The 21,060-nt window shown below is 49.5% G+C and overlaps 1 protein-coding gene across 1 annotated transcript in view; it reads right to left on the minus strand.

Moving 5' to 3' along the window:
• The window catches only part of LOC147659043 (uncharacterized), a gene marked incomplete at its 5' end in the record, with an annotated part of 502,472 nt that overhangs the window by 226,396 nt on the left and 255,016 nt on the right, over window positions 1–21,060 (minus strand). The window contains 2 exons of the mRNA XM_086952017.1: window positions 7,392–7,594; window positions 7,920–8,230. Coding sequence (XP_086808143.1) covers window positions 7,392–7,594; window positions 7,920–8,230 — 514 coding nt within the window. The remainder of the gene's footprint in view (window positions 1–7,391; window positions 7,595–7,919; window positions 8,231–21,060) is intronic.

The raw sequence follows: 21,060 nt of genomic DNA on the forward strand, positions 1-21,060 counted from the left end.
TGTCCCCTGCTGCTGCGACAGAAGGTCCTCCTGAAGAGGCAGACTAACCAGGGGATCGACTGACCTACTGAGTAGCTCGGGATACCAGTACCTTCGTGCCCAGTCCGGAGCCACAAGGATGACTTGTGCCCGGTCGCGCTTGATCTTCTTCAGCACTCTGGGCAGAAGAGGTATAGGCGGAAAGGCGTACAACAGACCGCAACTCCACTCGCGACGAAAAGCGTCCCCGAGCGAGTGCCGCCTTGGAAATTCCAACGCGCAGAACTGATGACATTGCGCAATCTATTCGGTGGCAAATAGATCTAACCAAGGCTCTCCCCACTGCAGAAAGAGACCTTGCGCCACGTCAGAGTTCATACGCCATTCGTGATCCATCATGCACCGGCGGCTGAGTTTGTTCGCCCTGGCGTTCAGAGAGCCTGCCAGGTGTTGAACTACCAGAGTCACGCCCTGATGTTCAAGCCATTGCCAGAGGCGCAGAACCTCTTGGCAGAGGGTTCACGACCCCACCCCGCCCTGTTTGTTGCAGTACCACATGGCGGTGGTGTTGTCCGTGAACACCAGCACTACACTCCCCCGGACAGAGGGGAGGAATGCCTTCAGTGCCAGACGAATCGCCCGTAGCTCCAAAAGGTTGATATGGAGCCAGGACTCAGCTGGAGACCAGAGGCCTCTGATCTCCGCCTCCCCATGTGGCTTCCCCAGCCGTGGAGGGACGCGTCCGTCACAACTATGTGCTCCGGTTGGGGAAAGGAGAGGGATCGGACGCTGACCCAATCACGGTCTGTGAGCCACCACTGCTGCTGTCTCGTAGTGCCCTCCGAGATCAGGACATGGTCGGACAGGTTGCCCTGATGCTGGGCCCACTGAAACTTCAGGTCCCACTGCAGAACCCGCATCCGCCAACGGGCGTGATGCACCAGAAGGATGCAGGAAGCCATCAGCCTCAGAAGCCGCAGCGTCAACCTGACCGAACTCAGGATAAAGGCTGAAAGAGTGGAATCAGAGCCTGTATATCCCGAACCCGCTATTCGGGTGGGTAAACCCGAAACTGCGCCGAGTCGAGAACCGCTCCAATGAAAAGGAGCTTCTGAGAGGGACACAGGTGTGACTTCGGCACATTGATGGAGAACCCCAGCTGGTGCAAGAGGTCTGCCGTCGTCTAGAGGTGGCTGACGACTGTCTGGGGCGAGCCCGCCTTCAACAACCAGTCGTCGAGGTAGGGGAAGACTGAAACCCCTAACCTGCGCTGATGAGCTGCGACCACCGCCATCACTTTCGTAAACACCCATGGGGCGCTGGTAAGGCCAAAGGGGAGCACGGTAAACTGAAAGTGCTCGTGGCCTACCGTGAACCGCAGGTAGCGCCGGTGGGCCGGCAGGACGGGCATGTGAAAATAAGCGTCCTGCAAGTCCAACGCTACAATCCAGTCTCCTTGGTCCAAGGCAGCTAACACCTGAGCCAGAGCCAGCATTTTGAACTTCTCCTTCCTGAGGAAGCCGCTGACGTTCCCTAGGTCCAAGATAGGGCGTAGGCCCCCTTTGCCCTTCTTGGGTACCAGAAAGTAGTGGATTAGCAACCACACCCTACTTCCTGCCCAGGAACGAGCTTGATGGCCCCCTTGGCCAAGAGTCCGAAACTTCCTCCTGCAGAAGCCGCAAATGATCCCCGATACGCGTTGGTGTTGCGGTGGCATGGCTTGAGGGGTCGTCTCGAAGAGGAGGGAGTAGCCCCTTCGGACAGGTGTATGCTACAAATCGTCCGATGTGACGGTGCGCCAGTGGGAGTGGTGATGGCGAACCCTACCCCCCACTGGCATCACATGGGCCTGAAAGCACGGACTAGGAAGGTTTTGAGGCGGATTCTGCAGGGGTAGGTGTGGACTGCCTCGCAGTGGACCGCAACCACCGCCACAGCGGTTTCCATGTCTGCCACAGCACTGGATATTAGTCTGCGGCGCGTTGCTGGGGGCACGTGTGGGGGCGCCCCTTCCTTGGCCACGAAAGGAACGAAAGGCACCCATTTGCTAGCGTGGGGCCGAGAGGCCCAAGGACTTGGCCGTAGCCCTGGAGTCCTTAAAGCGCTCAAGCGCATGGTCTGCCTTGTCGCCAAAGAGGCGACTGCCATTGAACGGCATGTCCATAAGTGTGTTATGGACATCGGCTGAGAAATTGGCGGACCTCAATTAGGCGTGACGACGAATCGCCACCGTCGTTGACATCGCTCTGCCCAGAGAGTCGGTAGTGTCCAGCCCACACAGGATGGAATACCGTGCTGCATCCCAGCCCTCCACCAGGGCTTGGCCGAGTCTAGCCCTTACCTCCAACGGGCAGTGTGGCAGCACGTCCGCAACCGTGTCCCACAGAGAGTGGGTGTAGCGGCCTAAGAGGCATGCGGTATTAACGGACCGCAATCCCAAACTTAGGGAGGAGAATATCTTCTTACCGTAAATTTCGTACCTCATAGATTCCCTGTCGGGGGGAGCTGATGGGAATGCGGTATGGGAATTTTAAAGCCTGGATAACCAGGCTCTCAGGGGTGGGATGGGTAGACAGAAAGCAGGGGTCACCCGGAGCTGGGCGGTGGCGTCAGGCCACGTTCCTATCCACAGGCTGTCCTGTGGCAGGCCTGGACCAAGTGCCCAAAAGAACGTCTGACAAGGCCTCATTAAACGGCAGCAGAGGCTCGGCCGAGTTTGACTGCGGTTTACGGACCTCAGTGAGGAGGTTAGTGTTCACGGCCGCGACGGGGAGCTCAAGGCCCAGGGCCTTGGCCGCCTTCATCAGCACCACGCTATAAGCAGCCTCCTCCTCTGTAGCCACGCTAGGAGGGGAGACAAAGCCAGTGTCGGGCGAAGTGTCCAGCCCACTGGCCTCCCCAAGCTCTCCTGTCCAGTCCACAGAAGACTGACACTCACGTGCCAGAGGGTCCTCAGACCACTCCCAATCGTGCTCATCACCAACAGCCTGGTACTCAGGCTCAAAGGATGGGGCCGGGTCATTGAAATACAAATCTCCCAGCGGCGTCGAGAGCGGCGCCGCTCCGGCGCCGGACCCGAAACGAGGACAGGACCAGGGATGTCGTCGTCCAGGGACGGCGCTGGGGGAGACACCCTAGGGGCCGGCATCGGCGAGGTCGTTAAGTCGACCGGCGACGATACGGAACCGGACCCAGTGGTACCCTGCGGTGTCGGGACGTAAGTCGCAGAGACCGAAGCCCCGGACGGCGCCGGTGCCAAAGCACCCGGCCTGCGTGTGGACCCAGTCGGAACCGCTTGGCCCGAAGGCGCCACGGAACCAGACGGAGGAGCGAGCGACCTCATGGCCATGAGGAAGTCAACAATCTCCCCCGGCGTCGCGTCCTGCCCAGGGACCGGCGGGTGTGGGGCAGGCCGCGACACCTGCGGAATAAGGTGGGCGGTGTCGCCCGAAGCTCCCGCCGCGTCACGCGAGCGTCAGGGGGAGTCAGAAGAGCGATGGTGCCTCTTCGACTTCTTGTGCCTCTTACCTGAGGACTTCGAGCCCGAAGACCGATGACGACTCCCGGAACTGTGGGGGCTCCGACCTCGCGACCGGTCCCTCGACCTCCTTTCGGACCGGGACCTCGAGCGGCGCGGGGCAGACTGCCAAAGCTCGTGTCGCTTCCGGGAACACTCCCGTCTAGCCTTAGACGTCAGGGCCCGGCAGTCGGAGCGGGACTTGTCGTCGTGGTCCAGGCCCAAACAGTGTAGGTACCGGCGATGGGGGTCGGTAACCGACATCAGTCGGTTGCAGTCGGCGCAGGCCTTGAACCCGGGCATCCCTACCGGCACCGTCGGAGTAGATAGACTTCAAAAAATGGACCAAAAAGGATCTCAAAAGGTTAGTCAAAAAGTGACTTGGGTACAACTTTTTCCAGATCTGCGCTAGCTGGCGTGCAAAAAAGAAGAACTGACGTCAGCACGCGGAGGCGGCGTCTAAGTACTCCGACGTCATCATGGCGCCCACGACGGACGCGGAGCCGCAGACGTCGCCTACCGACACGCAAGGGTACTGCTACGCAAACATTTACTGATCCAGTCTGACGCCTGGGGATATTCTAAGGTAAGGAATCTATCACTAACGTGTCTCTTTCAGATCACTGGATTTCTGCACCTGCCGTCCTTGGTACGAGCTCGAGTGGGCAAACACCACAAGGAGGTCCCCTCAGTAATCCTAATCTGAGATACGGTGACCCCTGAGGTGCCTCAAACCTCCAGCCAACGCCTGCAGCCTAAATCCGGAAGGTCCCCCCCAACCAGGAGCTGGTAAGAAGATCTGACCAAAAAGGCACCCCTGCACCAGACACCCCACGGCCTTCGGTGGCCAAACATACGGTGCCTAACCAACCCCCAATTTACCTTTCTAAGTGGTGGTAGCTCCCTGAAATCCTTCGTCCCCAAGCCTGCAGTTCCTTTGCAAACCAGAGGTTTCCCCATTGCAAACAACAGGGCGCCTGACGTTGAAACAGCACCCTGCACTCGGCCGCCCTAGTGCCACTGAGGGTGCACCTTTGGTGCTACTTTGTTTCCTCATTTGCCCAGAGCTAAAGTCCTTTGCACCCGGCTGCCCTTGTGCTGCTGAGGGTGTACCAAGAGTGCATCCCTGTCCCTGGGGGACACCTGAGTCTACCCCAGAACCTCAACTCCTACGACCAAATACTTACCTTAAAACCGAGTACACTATTTTCCTCCATAGGACAACATTGACTGTTTTTCTTGGAAAAGTTTTTAAGTGTGGAGTTTTAAAACCTAAACACATTCTTTAAAACTGTACTGTTGAACCAAAACGATTTTATTTATCTGTTTGCAGGAAATGTCCCAGAGTAGTATCCAGGTATACTACTCCGAGTAAGAAAAGAAATATAAAAAGTATGTTACCTGGTATTTAACTGAAAAGTCCTTTCAAGTCTAAGTACTGTATTTACAAAGCATTGCATTTCTCTGAAACAATACTGTAAGTCAAACCAAAGTGCATATATATATATCATTACAAATCCAAACTGTATTACCACTGTATATTTACTGCAAAATACTTATTATTTACCTGTGCCAGGCTTGCTTGGTACTAGGAAATAAAATACCTAAAAGAATATTTTTATACAAAAACAATTGGTCTAAAGTTTAGTCTTTGAGTGTGTGAATTCATTTGCACACTGAATGTGTTCAACTAATGCCTAACACTGTCCTCCGACACTGCCTTACTGCTCGACCACACTACCCCAAAAAGAGAGTAAGGTTCTATCTACTTTTACCTCGGCCTACCTTTTGGGTTCCACTGGACTCTGAGCACACTAGACCTAACTTTGGTATTGTATATACAGAGCCAGCTTCCTACAGGGGGTTGTCGCTTGGTGGCTGCTCTCGGGCAAGCCACAGGGTTGAGGGCGCAAAGCTCATAAGGAGTAACCTCAGTGCAAAGGGAGATCCAAGTTAGCACACAAGGTTAACCCACAGGGACGGCCGGGTGCAGGGTGCTGATTTGGCATAGGGTGCCCTGTTTTCAATGGGAGATCTCCAGTCAGAACAAAGACTGCAGGTTTGGGCAGGGAGGCTTCCTAGAGGCGACCACCAGTTGGAGAGGTAAACTGGGATGCAGGGGGATGCCTGGACACAGTCGGCTGGGCCAAACAAGGCTGTGGGGCGTCTGGTTTCCTTACCAGCTCTGGTCGCGGTCAGGTGGGATAATGGACAGCATGTGGAACCAGAAAAGGATTCATGCTGCCAAACCTCCAGATTGAGGCAGTGTCTATCAACATATCCCAGGTCAGTTTCGCTGGGGCAACCTCCTTGTGGTGTTGGGCCACTTGAACTCAGGCTGTGGGGGTCTGGTACAGAGTGGTGCAGACTGGAGGGTTCGGCCGGAGTCAGAGTTTGATTCTTGAGCAAGTCCGGTGCTCAAGGGGACAGTCTATGCAGGGAAGGCAGGGCAGGTCCTATGGGTGCTGGGGGGCTGCTAGACACGCCGTGATTCATTGGAAGGACTGAGAGTTGTGCTTCTCCTCGCCTCCCCTACCTGAGGTGTGGGGTTGGCAAAGGTGGGCACACCTCTCCTCCTATCATGGTTTTCCCGCCGATGCTCCCGCCCAAAGTAGGGGTTAGAACCAGTGGGGGCTAGTTGCCGGGAGCAGCAAAAGGCAGACACTGCTAATAAAGGCTGCAAGCCTTTGAAGCTTCCCCTTCGGGGACACCTTCCCATCCTGGGGGAGGAGGCTTGGCACCCCAAGCGCGGGAGGCTTCCGACCCAGGGGACTAGAAACATATCTGGGGTGGCAGCTGGCAAGCAGCCAATCAGCCAGGACACTAGGGTCAGGTCATTTTTCGAGGGACATATCTAAGATGCCCTCTGAGTGAATCTTACATTAAATCCAACACTGGCATCAGTGTGTTTAATGGGCTGAGAAGTTTGAGACCAACATTATCAGTCTTCAGTAAATTCATCATGGTGCTGTGGAGTTCGGAGTGCCAAACTCCCAGCCCAAGGTCTAAAAGGGCTACAGTTGTGGGGAAAGAACGCAAGCCCTGGGTACCTGAATAGCAGGAACCCGGGGCACACTTGGTCAAGTAGTATCAAACATCAGGCATAAAATGGGGAGCAACCATACAAAAAGTCACTTTCCTACAACATGCGAGCCCTTCACTAGATGGCAAAGCATATATATCTATAGCAACACACTATGAACATATATATTTTCCATGATACAAATCATTTCCTATACTGTGGCCGCACAAGGTTCAGCAATTAACTGACACAGGATGGCAGGGTATTAGCAGGATGGGAGAAGGAGATTCCAGGGAAACAAGACTTTTTATTACAATACATGACCTCCTCACAAAAATATTTTTTTTTATTGCATGACGATCTACCTTTATTTGTGGTTTTTTTTTGTTTTGTATAGGACGAACTTGACCCGAATGTATCAAAGCACTTTACATGAGCACTAGTTGTGTAACAGACAGACACATTCATTTTGCTAGCCACAGGGAGAGTAAGTAATTTGCCCAGAATCACAGGATGTGTGTGCGTCACTGCAGAGACTTGGTTCCCCCAGTTTCGAGGTCGGCCGTTCTAGCTGTTACTAAAAAGAGGAAGTTGTGTAGAAGTAGCGTTCACTGCATAGCACTATGGCTAGCTGTAGGGCTGGGCTAGAGTGAGGAGGAGGACAGGGAAAATGGCAGGTTGCACTGCGTGTTTAGGGAACTAAGTGCAGATATATGTGGAGAGATGGTACATGATGATTAGACCATTGATGAGGCAAAGTCGATGAACTACCAAAGTAAGGAGTTAACGGAGAATTTATTAGCCTGTGGAAAGCAGGCTGAGGGACATGAACAATGTGGGTACCACAAAGGCAATGGATACGCTCAATCTTACCACAGTCATACTGGATCAAGCGTAGGTCTGGAAACTGAGTCCGCATGTTGCAAATAATTCTATGCAGGTTGCGGGAGCGTGGTCCTAGCTCGCGTTGCAGAGTTTCAGTAAGCACAGTCTGTTGCACTGTGTGTGATGGCGAAGGGTGGCAGGTGTGTACAGATATTGAAGGTGCTTCAACGGGGGGCATGACAAAGATGAACCTAAAATTTAGAATACAAAAAATTAGGAAGCAGGCAGATGGCAACCATGGCTGACACCACAGCAGCACAGAGACAATTGAAAATCCTAAGAGGGATTACAGTAGCAAAGACCATGCGGACAGTCACTGAGGCAGGATCAACTATGTAAGTAGCCACCATTTTAGTCCTAACCATGCACACATCTTTTGCACCAGCCAAACTGAATACAAGAGCCACAGCATCCTCAACCAAACCCACTACACAGAGTCCTCTCCTTATTCAAAAAATGTCCTGGGACAATTGTGCACAGTCTAGGGCAGCTCACATTCCATGTATGGGAACGTACCTGTCAATGAGGTGTTCCAGCTGCTCCAGTCTCTGGTGTGGGGTGAGAATAGCTCTACTTAAGGCTTCGGTCAAATGCCAGTGTGCATCTAGGTGCTTGGTTTCAGCAAGCACCTGAGCAGCATAGCAGTGCGCATAGCCAACGCCCCACCAGCCATCACGGCGAATGCATGGCGTGCTGCTGGACAGGCTGCAAAGGCGGAGGATCTCAGTGCCATAGATGGGTGACTGAGCACAATGACGTTCATTAATTCGGAATAAACGGTCCAGTCGTTCTTTCCTCTGTCTCTTCCGCTTCTCTTCTAGGGATTCCTTTAGAGAGTTGGTGAAAAATATCAGTACATCAGTGAGGTGCAACAACTACGAATTCAAGAAGCATCAAATCTCAAAATAAAACCTTGCATTTGGTAAACATCTGAGTTCTGTCAGTTATTGGTTGAATAAAACAAATTAATGGAAAGGTGGCCTTTATCACAACTTGCTTAAAACTTAAGCTAACACAATGTAATTCCCTGGCAAATGGGGACTTCTGCGGATTCTACAGGTGCTTTTTGTGGCTCCATGTATGGGGAAAAGTTAACAGCCCTGTCATCAATGTAGGAAGCTGGCTTTTTATGTATAATACCAATGTAGGGGTACTCCATGCAAAAAGTCCAGACGACCTTATTGGTTTACCTGAGCTTACTTTAATAATCCCAAGTGCTCGGTCTGTGGTGGGGTGGTTGAGCAGCTTAGGCCTATCAGAAGGAAGTGTTGAGCATTTGTTGTATACACAGTGTCAATAAATGAGACACATTGAAAAAGAAATCCAAGACCAATGTAGAAAAATAACAGATTTTAAAAAATAATTTTAGACCCCAACATCATCCGAATCAGTTAAGTACTTTCGGGGATAGGATTTTTACAGTAAGATGCTCAAATAACTGTCAGAGGCATGAGTCTTGAACGCCGTAATGTTCTCTTATGGACATATATATACTGTATGTATATATACTTGCAAGCGTATGTTTAGGGACTTAAGGTGCTTAGGGGTCAAAGGCCAAGAAACCACCAGCAGTTCCGTTTTACCTGTCCTGGTGAGTCTGGTTGCAGAGGGGACTAGCTGAGTTGGTAGCTTGCAGTGCTACATGTTCAAGTGAATGGCAAAGTGCCTAATACTATTCCAAACTAAGTTACGGTGTGCACAGAGTCCAGAGGCATAGTAGAGGATAAATTAGGTAAGTACTAACAGTTCCCTTTGTGGTAGTGTGGGCGAGTAGTTCGGTTTAGCAAAATATAAAAATGACCTCTAAAAGGACCTATATTGCTTTTACATGGAATAAATCCTAACAATATTTACAAATAGAAAGATGCCAAAGAGGAAAGCTAAGGCTTCAAAGTATTATCAAAACATATTTTTATTTATTTTTTTCCTTTTCTTTTTTCAGATAAATTTGTTTGAAAACATTTATACATCTGTACATATCATTTTGTCATATACCATACTAGACAAAAGTTCATCAACATTAACAAACCGTTTTTAGAATTCCGTAAAGTGCAAATTAACCCTGTCGATGCGGATGACGAGCTCCGCTCGTCATCAGCCACGGGTGCCGTGTGCTGATGACGAGCTGAGCTCGTCATGTAACGCGGCTTTTGAAAAAAAGCCGCACAGCGCAAAAATCGGTTAAGACAATGAGACATAAGAAAAAATGTGCCCCTAACAATCTATTATAATCCTGACATTCATGCATACATCCTTACATATCAATCATACCATTGCAATTATTAAAAAACATACCTAACAACATAGATACATAGATTAAGCACAATGAGACAAAAAAGAACCCAAAGGTGTACTTGGTAAATTACAGTAGGAACCTAGATGTAATAGTTCTGCCAGTTAGATTTTGGTGTGTGTGGAATTGACCAATTTATATCCAAATTGTGGATGTTGGGTCGACGTACGTTTCGGTGATGATGTCACCTTCCTCAGGGCCAAGGACAACACATAACAGAGTAACATATATACATAGTCTCTACATGTATTAAAAGAACAGGGGCATTGCAAAGTTTATTCTTTTTCTCTTGAATGAGTTGTATTGGGACAGATATCAGTAGATACAGAGTCTAGCTATTGCTAGTGAGGGGTAAGCTTAGTTGCACAGAGTGCCACACATAAGGAAAATCCACAGGTTGTTGTCTGTTTAATTGAGTAGTCGTTTGTATAGGACTGCTGTATTTCATATGTTCCTTCTGATCATTTTACTTGTCATTCCCAAAATTAGAGAGTTGAGATCGGCCAGCCCAGGTTACGGTACCAGCTCTCGCCTTAACAGATGTAGAGGCTGTTCCGGGGGCGCCGCTTCGCCCGGTTATAGCAAGGCTTCTCAATTAGAGACCGGGACTGCGCACTCCGCAAAGCCAGAGAATTGAAAGAACTTCAATACAAGGGGATGGCAGAGTCCCTTTATCCAGATTTTACACAGCACGTGCAAGATGCAATAAGACTCTTTTGCGCCAGTCAAGAGGAAGCTGTGCGCGCTGCAATTGGACTACAACATGATGTATCCTACCAAATTGCGAGTTACAGCCGATGGAAGATCAACACTTCTTCACCAATCAGAAAATACGCCATTGGATATCACAGCATAAATCAAGGATAAGGAAAAAGGTATAGACGGCTCCCTTAGTCAATCATTGGCATAGCCATACCCAGACAGAGAAAGATCTACGACGGACTATTATTTCCAAAGTAGAACAAGATCCAAGAGGAGGTGACCTAGAGGCAAAACTGATCAAAAGAGAGGCAACATTGATTATTAAATTTAATACGGCAGTAGATGGCTTAAATGAACTTTCAGAAATCTACCATCTTGGAGTAACACACAACGTTTTATCAGTATATGTACATTTCCTGCACTATGAGTTTTAAGTATGACCACCATAGCGGTGTGTCTAATGCAAGTTCAACTATAAACGTAAATGGAGACTTTCAATGGCTCGCGGTGTCAGCTACGCCAGCATCAGGCCAGAAGATTTGATATCTATGGAGAACCATTACACAAAAAGAACTGGGTTCACACAGAATTTTAGACCCTGTTTTTGTTAAGAACCATTGGACAGATATTGTGTTAATAGAAGTACATCATTCCCCACACTTTAAAGTTCCAGTTAGGTCAAAAGAGATACAAGGTTTGGGTCCCCAAAGGACAGCCTCCGTTATTCTGCATGCAAACACAAAAAGTGCTATATTTATACTAAATGAGCAACTTGATGCTCCAAACAAAAAACTGCGCCAATATAAGAGGAGCCATTCATTAGGGCTTTTTGAATTATATCTCTGCTCCATGTGAGATGCCATTATTGCAAATCAATCTCAGTTTTCTAAAAAACAACATATTGCATTAATGAATTTTTTATGAACAATGTATGCTGTTCTACATAGCTTCCTTTCGAGTATAATTGAGTTTGACTTAAAGTAGGATTTATCTATATAGAATAGTTCACCTCACGGTCACCATCTCGCAAATTTATGCATCGTTAACTATTTTGAGAAATAAGTCTTCGATTCGAGCATTGAGTTAGTTTATCATCAGTCAAATTAGTGCCCTTCATGAAATGGAATTGTTTTGTTTCAATAAGATACAAGTGATCACTGAGTTGTAGCTACAACTCCAATAATTCCATGTGAAAGACAGTAAGATAAACACGCGTCCAATTAACGCAAGACCACACAATTTTGCATTCATTCGAATAACGAGCGAGCGTCCTTCGGAGTGAGTTGTGGTGAGGCACCCTCGAAAAATTAGGTAAGGGTTTGGGGCACCGATATTATAATGCCAACTTTGTTCGAAATTAAGGACCACTCTTTTTGTCATCTACTCGTGACTTAGACTACAGCATAGTGCGTTTAGATACACAGTGTTGGGCTCCTAATGACGTGGCTTTGGTTCATAAGATTAGCGGGACAGAGCTAACTACACTCCCTTGCAAAATCAGGAAGTATGCCGGCCGGCGCAGAGGCGGAAACTATGCTATACGCTACACCTTCAGAAATCGTGGCTCATATAAATTGAAATTTGATATCTATAGATGGGAGGAATACTCGAACACGGTACAAAGAAAAGCGATCTCAGTCGGCGCATCACAGCGTTTTTTCAAAATATATTGCTGTAGAAAGAGCCTCTTGTCTAAATACCCGTCCTATTCATTTTTAGGAATTGGTTTCAATCCAAACAGTGGAGAATAAATCAGGAACAGGTAATAAAGAGATGTAATATTGATTTGTATTACCGTCAACAGTATTACAATTACGATGCTGATGTGGATTTACCTTGCTTTGCAGAAAAATCGTTAAACAATTTGAGACTCTCCAGAGAATCTGGAAAGTGGCCCATAATTAAACCCTTGGCGTTCCATTAAACAAGTAAGAAACTGCAGATTCAGGTTCTTTTAGTACAGATGACGAGTGACATAACATGGTAGTTAAGACGAGTTTATTGAATTTTGTGTCCACAGATAATACAGGAGAGTGGGATCTGATGCTGTTCAAGTGTTTGAGAAGGTAAGAGGTTTAAAGCTGCAGTTCATGATTGAATATGGAGTGACAAGTTAAGGATACATAGTAAGACAACACTGTTCGTCATGTCTTTCAGAAATTCTTGGTCCTGAGGAGAATCTCTCAAAGGAAGGGATTCGAAACGCGTAGACCATGCACTTTAGGCCAATCAACAGAATCGATTTTTCTGATATTTGTGATGGTTTCGTTAATTATGGATGGTCTTGTGTTGAATACATAGTTTTTATTGCATTGAAAAATTGAGTACCTTTTCATGAAAAGATTTTGTTTAGGCATCCCAGGGTGGGTTTGGTGTGAATGAGGAAAGTATGATGGAATGAATGTGGCAACTAGTTGAATATGAGCATGAATCACGCATAGTGTATGAATGGCAGGGAGACTGGAGATGAGAGTTTGTATAAAGAGGAACACTAGATGGGTTTCCAAGGGCAATTCCGTTGTTGTGGGGGGTTGTAAGTGCTAGTCTTTTGTGATGACAATCAAGTTTTCGTAAATTGTTCCATTTGAAGGACTAGCTTGAAATTGGTACAAATAAAGTAGATTAATTCAAACTGAAAAAGTGGTTGAGAAGGGCTTGTTTGATTCTTTTTCCTTCATGATATGGTCAAATTAAAGGGCAGCACTGGCGTTTCAATTTGTTAATTTCTATGTAGGTGTCGCCTTGCTGCGTGTTAGCCAAACCCTGTATTGGTAATGCAACTGGACTACAACATGATGTATCCTGCCAAGTTGCGAGTTACAGCCAATGGAAGATCAACACTTCTTCATGGACCTGTAACAGGTGATGCAATTTCTTTACCAGAGAGACACCGGACGCTCCAAGAACAGCCCTCGGTCAGGCAGTGAGGACGAGGCCTCAACTGGAAAAGAATAACCCATCAACGCATTCAGTTAGTGACTGGGTACTCTACGACACTGATCCTTATTGAAATGTGACCGTCCCACCTACTGGTTTGTGGATTCTTAATGGTTGTGTGGGGTCCCAGCCCGCTGAAGTGAAAGGGACCACCTTTGGTTCATTACCATCAATGTTCCCCACGCAGAATGATGTATTGTATTTTGTAAGTTATTGAGTGCGTTGTACCTCTCCCTCGTTATTAACTGCCACTGTCCTCCTTCACTGCAGAGATCATTCTAAGAACGATTTACACAGGATGTTACCACTAGAGGTATTGCTCTTTTAGGATATATGTTATTAGTCTCACTATACTTATTGCAAGAGCCACTATGCAGGGTGGGATATGGGATATGGAGGGAATAGAGTCGGACGACATCTGCCCCACTGTGTATAGCACATGGGGAGTGCTTAAGGTTTTACTTTGTTTTGGTATAATTCCTAACTTGCTACCCACTGTAAGAGGGCACTTAGACGGTGGGCCTAGTGTGGTTGGGAGAGGGTGGTTGTTTGGATGGCAAGACATTCAGGTCCGGACTAGGAACCAAAACCAGCCCTTGAAAAGTGCTCAGCCGGCCCACAGGCAGTTTGGGGGTGCAGGCGAGCTGTTTGCCACGACCGGTTTCAGCGATTTTGTTACAGCGGCCGATATTGCAGCTATGCTGCAAAAACAGCCCTGTGACAAAATCGGCCCCCAGGGGCCCAAAACCGGCCCGAACCCTGGCGGCCCACCGGGAAAATGCCTGTTGTCCACTATGGCCAGTCTGGCCCTGGAGACATTCACGCTAAGTGGCAACTACTTAATTCTATGATCAAACTGGATGTGATTACTATAAGAAGGACTTCAGGTGGGGACCGAGGCGAGCACAGAAAGGCTTGCAGCTACTTCAGCAATGGATAGTACATTGCGTTTTTGAATGTAAGGGGGTGAATGATCACAAAAAGATTAGGAGGGTTGTAGCAAATCTAAAAAGAGGCATTTGATTGATGTTGTCTTATTACAAGAGACCCACCTGTCACTCCAGAGTAATATGTTGAAGCAGAAGCTTTTTCAGGGAGGGTTTAGTGCAGCAGGTTTAAATCTCATTCTAGAGGTGTTTTGGTATGGGTGAAGCCTAAGTCTGGAATCTCTGCGCATGCACTGGACAGTTAGACTAGTGAATGTGTATGGAGCCAGCTAAGACGACCAGCACTTCTATCATAGTCTCGGAGTTAATTTGATGTGTGACTCGGATACCCCTCTAATATTGGGCCATCCAAAACCTTATGGATGGCTTAGACCAGGTGGATTCTTGGAGGCAACAGTTCCCTGAGGGCCGGTAGACAGTTTTGCCATCATAGGGGAGGCGTTTAAGGTCTTTAATCGGGGGACAGTCATTTCTAAACACACATGAGTGATACGATCACTGAGGGACAGTTTGTAAAAATTGGGGAGAAAGATTTCAGCTCTTGAACAGGCTTTTCAAAGGCCAGGCGATTCAAATAGTTTGGGAGATATAAAGGTAGTGCTGGAGGAATTCCAGGACATGGCAGACAGGAAAGAAAAACACAGCTGCAAATATGCTACGGCAAGGGTCTATGGAGACGACGACCAGTGGCCAAATTAACAGCCTAATAACATCCCAAGCGGGAAGTTTACACAATCATAGAAATTCAAAATGAAGCCTGTCTCCCAATACATGATCGACAAGACATTGCAGATCGATTCTATAGGTACTACTTCCAACTATACACCTCAAAGTCTGTCCCAGAGGAAATTGTTATGCAAGACTTTTTGGAACATATCCATATGACATGGCTGACTAACACTCACAGAGAACACTATATGGCCTGCTTGCACGATCAATGCAGCAATTAAGTACATGCATGTTGGAAGGGACCGCGTATGGATGGACTTACAGTTTCGTTCTATAGGGCCTTTCAGGACCAACTGGTTCCTCGCCTAATGTGAGGAACCAGGGCCTGTTTTCTTTCCACAAAACTAACCCAATTGGCATCTCTGGCCACAGGTCAGTCCCGGGTAAATGGTCCCACAGGTACCCAGGGCACTTTGACCAAAGAAGGTCTCTAAGGGCTGCAGCACTTACTATGCCACCCTTAGAGGTCCTGTACCACTTCACTCACACACTGCCTTTGCAGGCTGCGTGATTTGGTGCAGAAGAAAACTGAAGATCCCTACAATACACTACACTGGCCTAGATCAGCCACCCCTCCAGCTGGGCGCACTATACCAGTGGTGAGGGTACAGGTGCATGAGCCCTGTACCCCTACAGTGTCTAAGTCTATTCTAAGACATTGTAACTGCAGTGCTGCCATTAAGAGTATATGGTAGTGGGAGTTGGAGTTCAGATAAGTCAAAGGCCAAGAAAGTCGAAGAAGCAACGTCACTCTTTGACTTCTGCCGGTCCGTCGGCCACACGACGAGGAATGCGGGTGGGGCCCCTCCTGCGGCTTCGCGTGTGGAGCTCAAAAGGTCGACTCTGCCCCCCCCCCACACTTTACGGGACCTTGAGCGACCCCTGCCCAGCTTTGTCAACTCTACAAAGAGCTGCACGCCATCTATGGGCAGCCCGACTCCGCCGGCGCGCCTTTGAGCCCAGGGGACTCGGCTTGGCCCTCGGTCTTCGACGCCGGTGGCTCCGGCCTTGCCACCGCAGCGTCCCCTTGGATACAGGCCTGGATCCGGATAGTCGCCGGTCCACCTTGTTACACCTCCCCCGGCGCTGATTCCACAGGCATCACATCCTCTGCCAAAGTCGTCTGTGTCCCTAGCCGGTGTCGACCCAGACCTCCACCTCAATGTAGACACGGATCCGGCGCTAACGGGTACTTTTGTGCCCCTGTTCTACCCTGGCTGTTTAAGACCAGATTGACACCCAGAGGAGGTTGAGGAGGACAGGGAGGGGTCTGCAGACCCTTTAACTGACCAGTTAAGTTATGAACCGGACTGGAGAGAGGAACTGGGGGATGCAAGTGGTCTGGATACCTCACCAGACCTTGGCATGTTACCGTGGATACGGAGGAGGGAGCGTCTTACGCAGTGGTGTTGCATAGGGCAGCTGAAGCTCCCAGCCTCGCGCTACCTACTGTGGAAGTCAGGACTAACATCCTGACAGAGGTGCTTCAAGCAGCAACGAGCTCTTCGGAGCCCCTGCTGCCGTTTAATGAAGCCATAACAGACATGCTTTTGGGCACCTGGTCCGACCCAATACAAGGCTCCTGTGAATAGGAGGATTGCCCAACGCCACTGCCTGTGCGACCCTACGTCCCTTTCTCAACACCCCACACTGAGTGCTTGGTGGTCCAAGCCTCCACCTCCAAGGGCATGTACCCTACCGCTCCACCTAATAGGGATTCCAAAAAGCTGGACCATCTTGGGAAGAGGATGTTTTCTTCCTCCAGCTTGGGACTGCGGTCGGTAAACACTGCATGTCTGGCAAGCCGTTACCTCCACTCCGTTTGGAATATGGCTGCGCAAGTGCTGCCTCAGTGTCCGGTGGAGGACCGGACCGTACGCAGCGAAGTTTACCATCCGCTGTGGGCTGGATACCGCCGACTCACTAGGCAGGACGATTTCCATGTCAGTAGCCCTTTGGCGCTAAGCCTGGTGACTCTCGGGCTATGGCCAGGTCCTTGGGCCTCTCCACCACCCGCCCTGCACAGTCTGATTTTTGCCCCTTTCGTGGCTACGGAAGGGGTGCCCCGCCACTTCCCGCCCAGAGCCACAGGCCAGCGCAAGCTGTTCAGCCCCTGCATGCCGGAGACAAGGGAACCACCACTGTGGTACTGGGGGCCAGCAGGTGGGCCAGTCCACCACAGCCCCCTCTGCAGCAGCCTCCAAACTCTCCTAGTTCGACCTTTCAGGGCCACCAATTGCCAGTGGCCCACCTAAGTACCATTGCATGTCGAAGGATCATTTGGCCCTGCTCCAACAGGAAGTTTTGGCACTCTTGGCCAAGGGAGCCATCAAGCGCGTTCCTGTCCCAGAAGTAGGTAGTTGTTGCTATTCCCACTACTTTCTGTTGCCCAAGAAGGACAAAGGCCTGCGTCCTATCTTAGATCTCAGGGACATCAACCGCTTCCTCCAGAAGGAGAAGTTCAAAATGTTGACACTTGCTCAGGTCCTGTCTGCCCTCGACCCTGGAGACTGGATGGAAGTGTTGGACTTGCAGGATGCCGATTTTCACATCCTCAACCTGCCAGCCCACCAAAGTTACATGAGGTTCACGGTAGGCCAGGAGCATTTTCAGTTTATTTATTTATTTATTAGTTGAGTTTATTGAGCGCGACAGCTACCCATGAGGGTTTCCCGGCGCAAAGCTCCCCTTTGGCCTTTGACTGTGCTCCCCTTTGGCCTTACCAGCACTCCTCTGGTGTTCACGAAAGTGATGGCAGTGGTTGCAGCTAATCTTTGCAGATCAGGGGTTGCAGTCTTCCCTTATCTCGATGACTGGATCTTGAAGGTGTGCTCGCCCAAGGCTGTTGTCTCCCACCTCAAGAATACAGCCGAATGCCTGCATTTGCTGGGGTTCTCCATCAACGTGCCGAAGTCACACCTGATTTCCTCTCAGAAGCTCTTCTTCATCGAAGCGGTTCTGAACACAACATAGTTTTGGGTCTATCCTCCCGAACAGCGAGTCCGGGATATTCGGGCTATGATTCTGAACTTTCAGCTTCTATCCCAGGTTTCGGTCAGGATGACCCTCCAGCTACTGGGCCGGATGGCCTCCGGCATCCTGCTGGTCGATCATGAAAGTTGACATATGCGGGCTCTGCAGTGGGACCTGAAGTTCCAGTGGGCACATCAGGGGAACCTGTCCGATTGCTTCCAGATCTCAGAGGGCACTGCACAACAATCGCAGTGGTGGCTAACGAACCAGGATTGGGTCGACGGCAGATCCCTCTCCCTTCCCCAATCAAGTTGCTACTAAAAAACGTCTGTCTCCCCAGCTACAGGTTCTGGTACGTGGGACAGAGAGGAGGTGGGTGCAGGACGAGCGAAGTGATCTTTGAGGAGCGTAGATCCGATAAGCATCCTTGAGGAACCTGGGCCCTGAGTCATGGATGGACTTGTAAGCAATACAAAGTGCCTTAAACTTTATCCGGCTCTTAACTCTTAACCAATGCAGGTGACGTATGGCCAAAGAGGTGGGGCGGTGGCTGGGAATGCCAAGCAGAATTCTGGCTGCTGCATTTTGCACAGATTGTAATTTGGTTAAAATCTGTCCTTGCGTGCCAAGGAAGAGGGCGTTGCCATAATCCATTATAGAAAAAACAAGAGTGGTGATCAAGGTTTTTCCTGCCTCTGGAGGGATATATGGCAACAGCTTTTTGATCTTCCTTAGCGTATAGAAGGACGATGAGACCACAGCATTCACGTGGTGTTTAAACAACAGCTTCTCATCGAACATGATACCGAGGTTTCGGACCTTGGCAACCGGAGTGGGGGGGTGGACCCATTTCACTGGGCCACCAGATGGCGGACCATTCTAGAGAGAGTTTGCCAAAGGTCATCACCTCGGTCTTGTCCGAATTTAACTTCAAGCAGTTGCTTGACATCCATGAGCTGATGGCCAACATCCCTTCCTGAAATCTTGCGGCCACGGCTGGTCCATCCTTGTGAACCGCCAACACCAATTGGCCACCAATGAGGCCTCTGGTCTCCGGCAGAGACCGGGCTCCACATAAACCTTCTGGAGCTTCGGGTGATTCGTCTTTCCCGCAAAGGATTCCTTCCCTCTGTCCGTCGAAGAGTAGTGCAGGTGTTGATGGACACCACCACCACCATGTGCTCCTGCAACAAACAAGGCGGTGGGGTTGTGGACCCTATGTCAGGAGGCCCTCCGCCTAGGGACATGGCTGGAACATCAGGGCATATCCTTGGTGGTTCAACACCTGGCAGGTTCCCTGAACGCCATGGCAGACGACATCAGCCACAGGTGCATGATGGATCACAAATGGTGTCTTCACTCTGAGGTGGTGGAAGGTCTCTTTCAAAAGTGGGGAGAGCCTTGGTTAGATCTATTTGCCACCGAAGAGAACGCGCAATGTCAGCAATTCTGCACGTTGAATTTTGCAAGGTGGCACTCGCTAGGCGACGCTTTTAGTTGCAAGTGGAGTTGCAGTCTTCTATACGCCTTTCCGCCCATATCACTTCTGCCCAGAGTGCTGAAGAAGATCAAGTGCGACCGGGCCCAAGTTATTCTTGTGGCTCCGGACTGGGCACGAAGAGTCTGGTATTCCGAGCTGCTACACACAACCATCGATCCTCCGATCCGACTGCCTCTTCGGGAGGATGTTCTGTCACAGCAGCAATGGAAGGTCCTCCACCAGAACCTGTCCAGCCTCCACCTCCTTACGTGGACATTGAGCGGCGACAGTTGACATCGTTTGACCTGCCTCCCAAAGTCTGGGATGTTATCTTGGCAGCCAGGCGTACCTACACTAAGACGGTATACACCTGCAGATGAAATACATTTGAGGCATGGTGTACAGCAAAGGCTGTGGATCCCCTTTCCGCCGCTCTTTCTGAGGTTCTCTTGTTCATCCTTTCTTTGGCCCAGCAGAGCTCTGCTCTGGGCACTCTAACGGGCTACCTCTCGGCCATTTCAGCCTTTCTTAGGCTTCCTGATCAGCCTGGTCTTTAGTCCCCTGTTGTAAAACGTTTTCTTAAGGGCATTACTCACCTTTTTCCTCGTGTCCTTCTTAATGTCCCAGTGGGACTTGAACTTGGTTCTTACATATCTTATGTGCGCTCCCTTTGAGCCACTACACAACTGCCCCTCAGGCTTCTAGCTTGGAAAACTGCTTTCTGGTGGCGATCACCTCTGCGCGCAGGGTGAGTGAGCTATAAGCTCTTTCTTCCAAGCCTCCCTTTCTGGCTTGTCATCCAGACAAGGTCGTCCTGGGGACTAGACCTTTCTTTCTTTCTTCACAAGGTGTTTACTTCTTTCCACATTGGCCAAACTATCACTTTACCCACCTTCTTTATGCCTCTGCATCCTTCAAAAGAGGAAGAGAGGCTCCACGGTCTGGATCCAAAAAGTGCGCTTTCCTTCTACTTGGATCGCACCAAACAATTTCGGGTAGGCAACCAGCTTTGTTGGTTACGCGGGCACCAAAAAAGGCCGGGCCGTGCACAAACAGACCATCTCCAGGTGGGTCGGTTTGTACATCAGAGCTGGCTATTCTTTGGCACACAAGGAGCCTCCAGTGAGACTGCGTGCCCATTTCACAAGGGCAATTGCAGCTACTACTGCTTTGGAACTGGGAGTCCCCCTTATTGACATCTGTCAGGCAGCTATGTGGGCATCGCTGCACACATTGACCAAACACTACTGCCTGGACAGCCATGTCTGGAGAGACGGCTTCTTTGGCCGTTCTGTTCTCCAGGACTTTCTGGAGTGAATTGATTTTGCAGACCCACCTCGGGGGTTGAGATTGCTGGGGTATCTATTCTAAGGTAAGGAATCTATAACTTGCTGTTTCTTTCAGATGAAAAAGTTACTTACCTTTGGTAACAATATATCTGTAAGAAAGGTTAGTTATAGATTCCTTACCGCCGCACCCATCCTCCCCATTCTGTGAACTGACTTCTAGGGTTAAGGACTTCCTTTCAGGGCCCTAGTTTTGTGCCCCAGTGTCTTGCATGGCTCTGTGCCTCTGGCGTGGAAAGTCGTGTACAGA

The sequence above is a fragment of the Lissotriton vulgaris genome, unplaced genomic scaffold (genome assembly GCF_964263255.1).
Source record: "Lissotriton vulgaris unplaced genomic scaffold, aLisVul1.2 SCAFFOLD_1670, whole genome shotgun sequence".
NCBI classification, from domain to species: Eukaryota; Metazoa; Chordata; class Amphibia; order Caudata; family Salamandridae; genus Lissotriton; species Lissotriton vulgaris.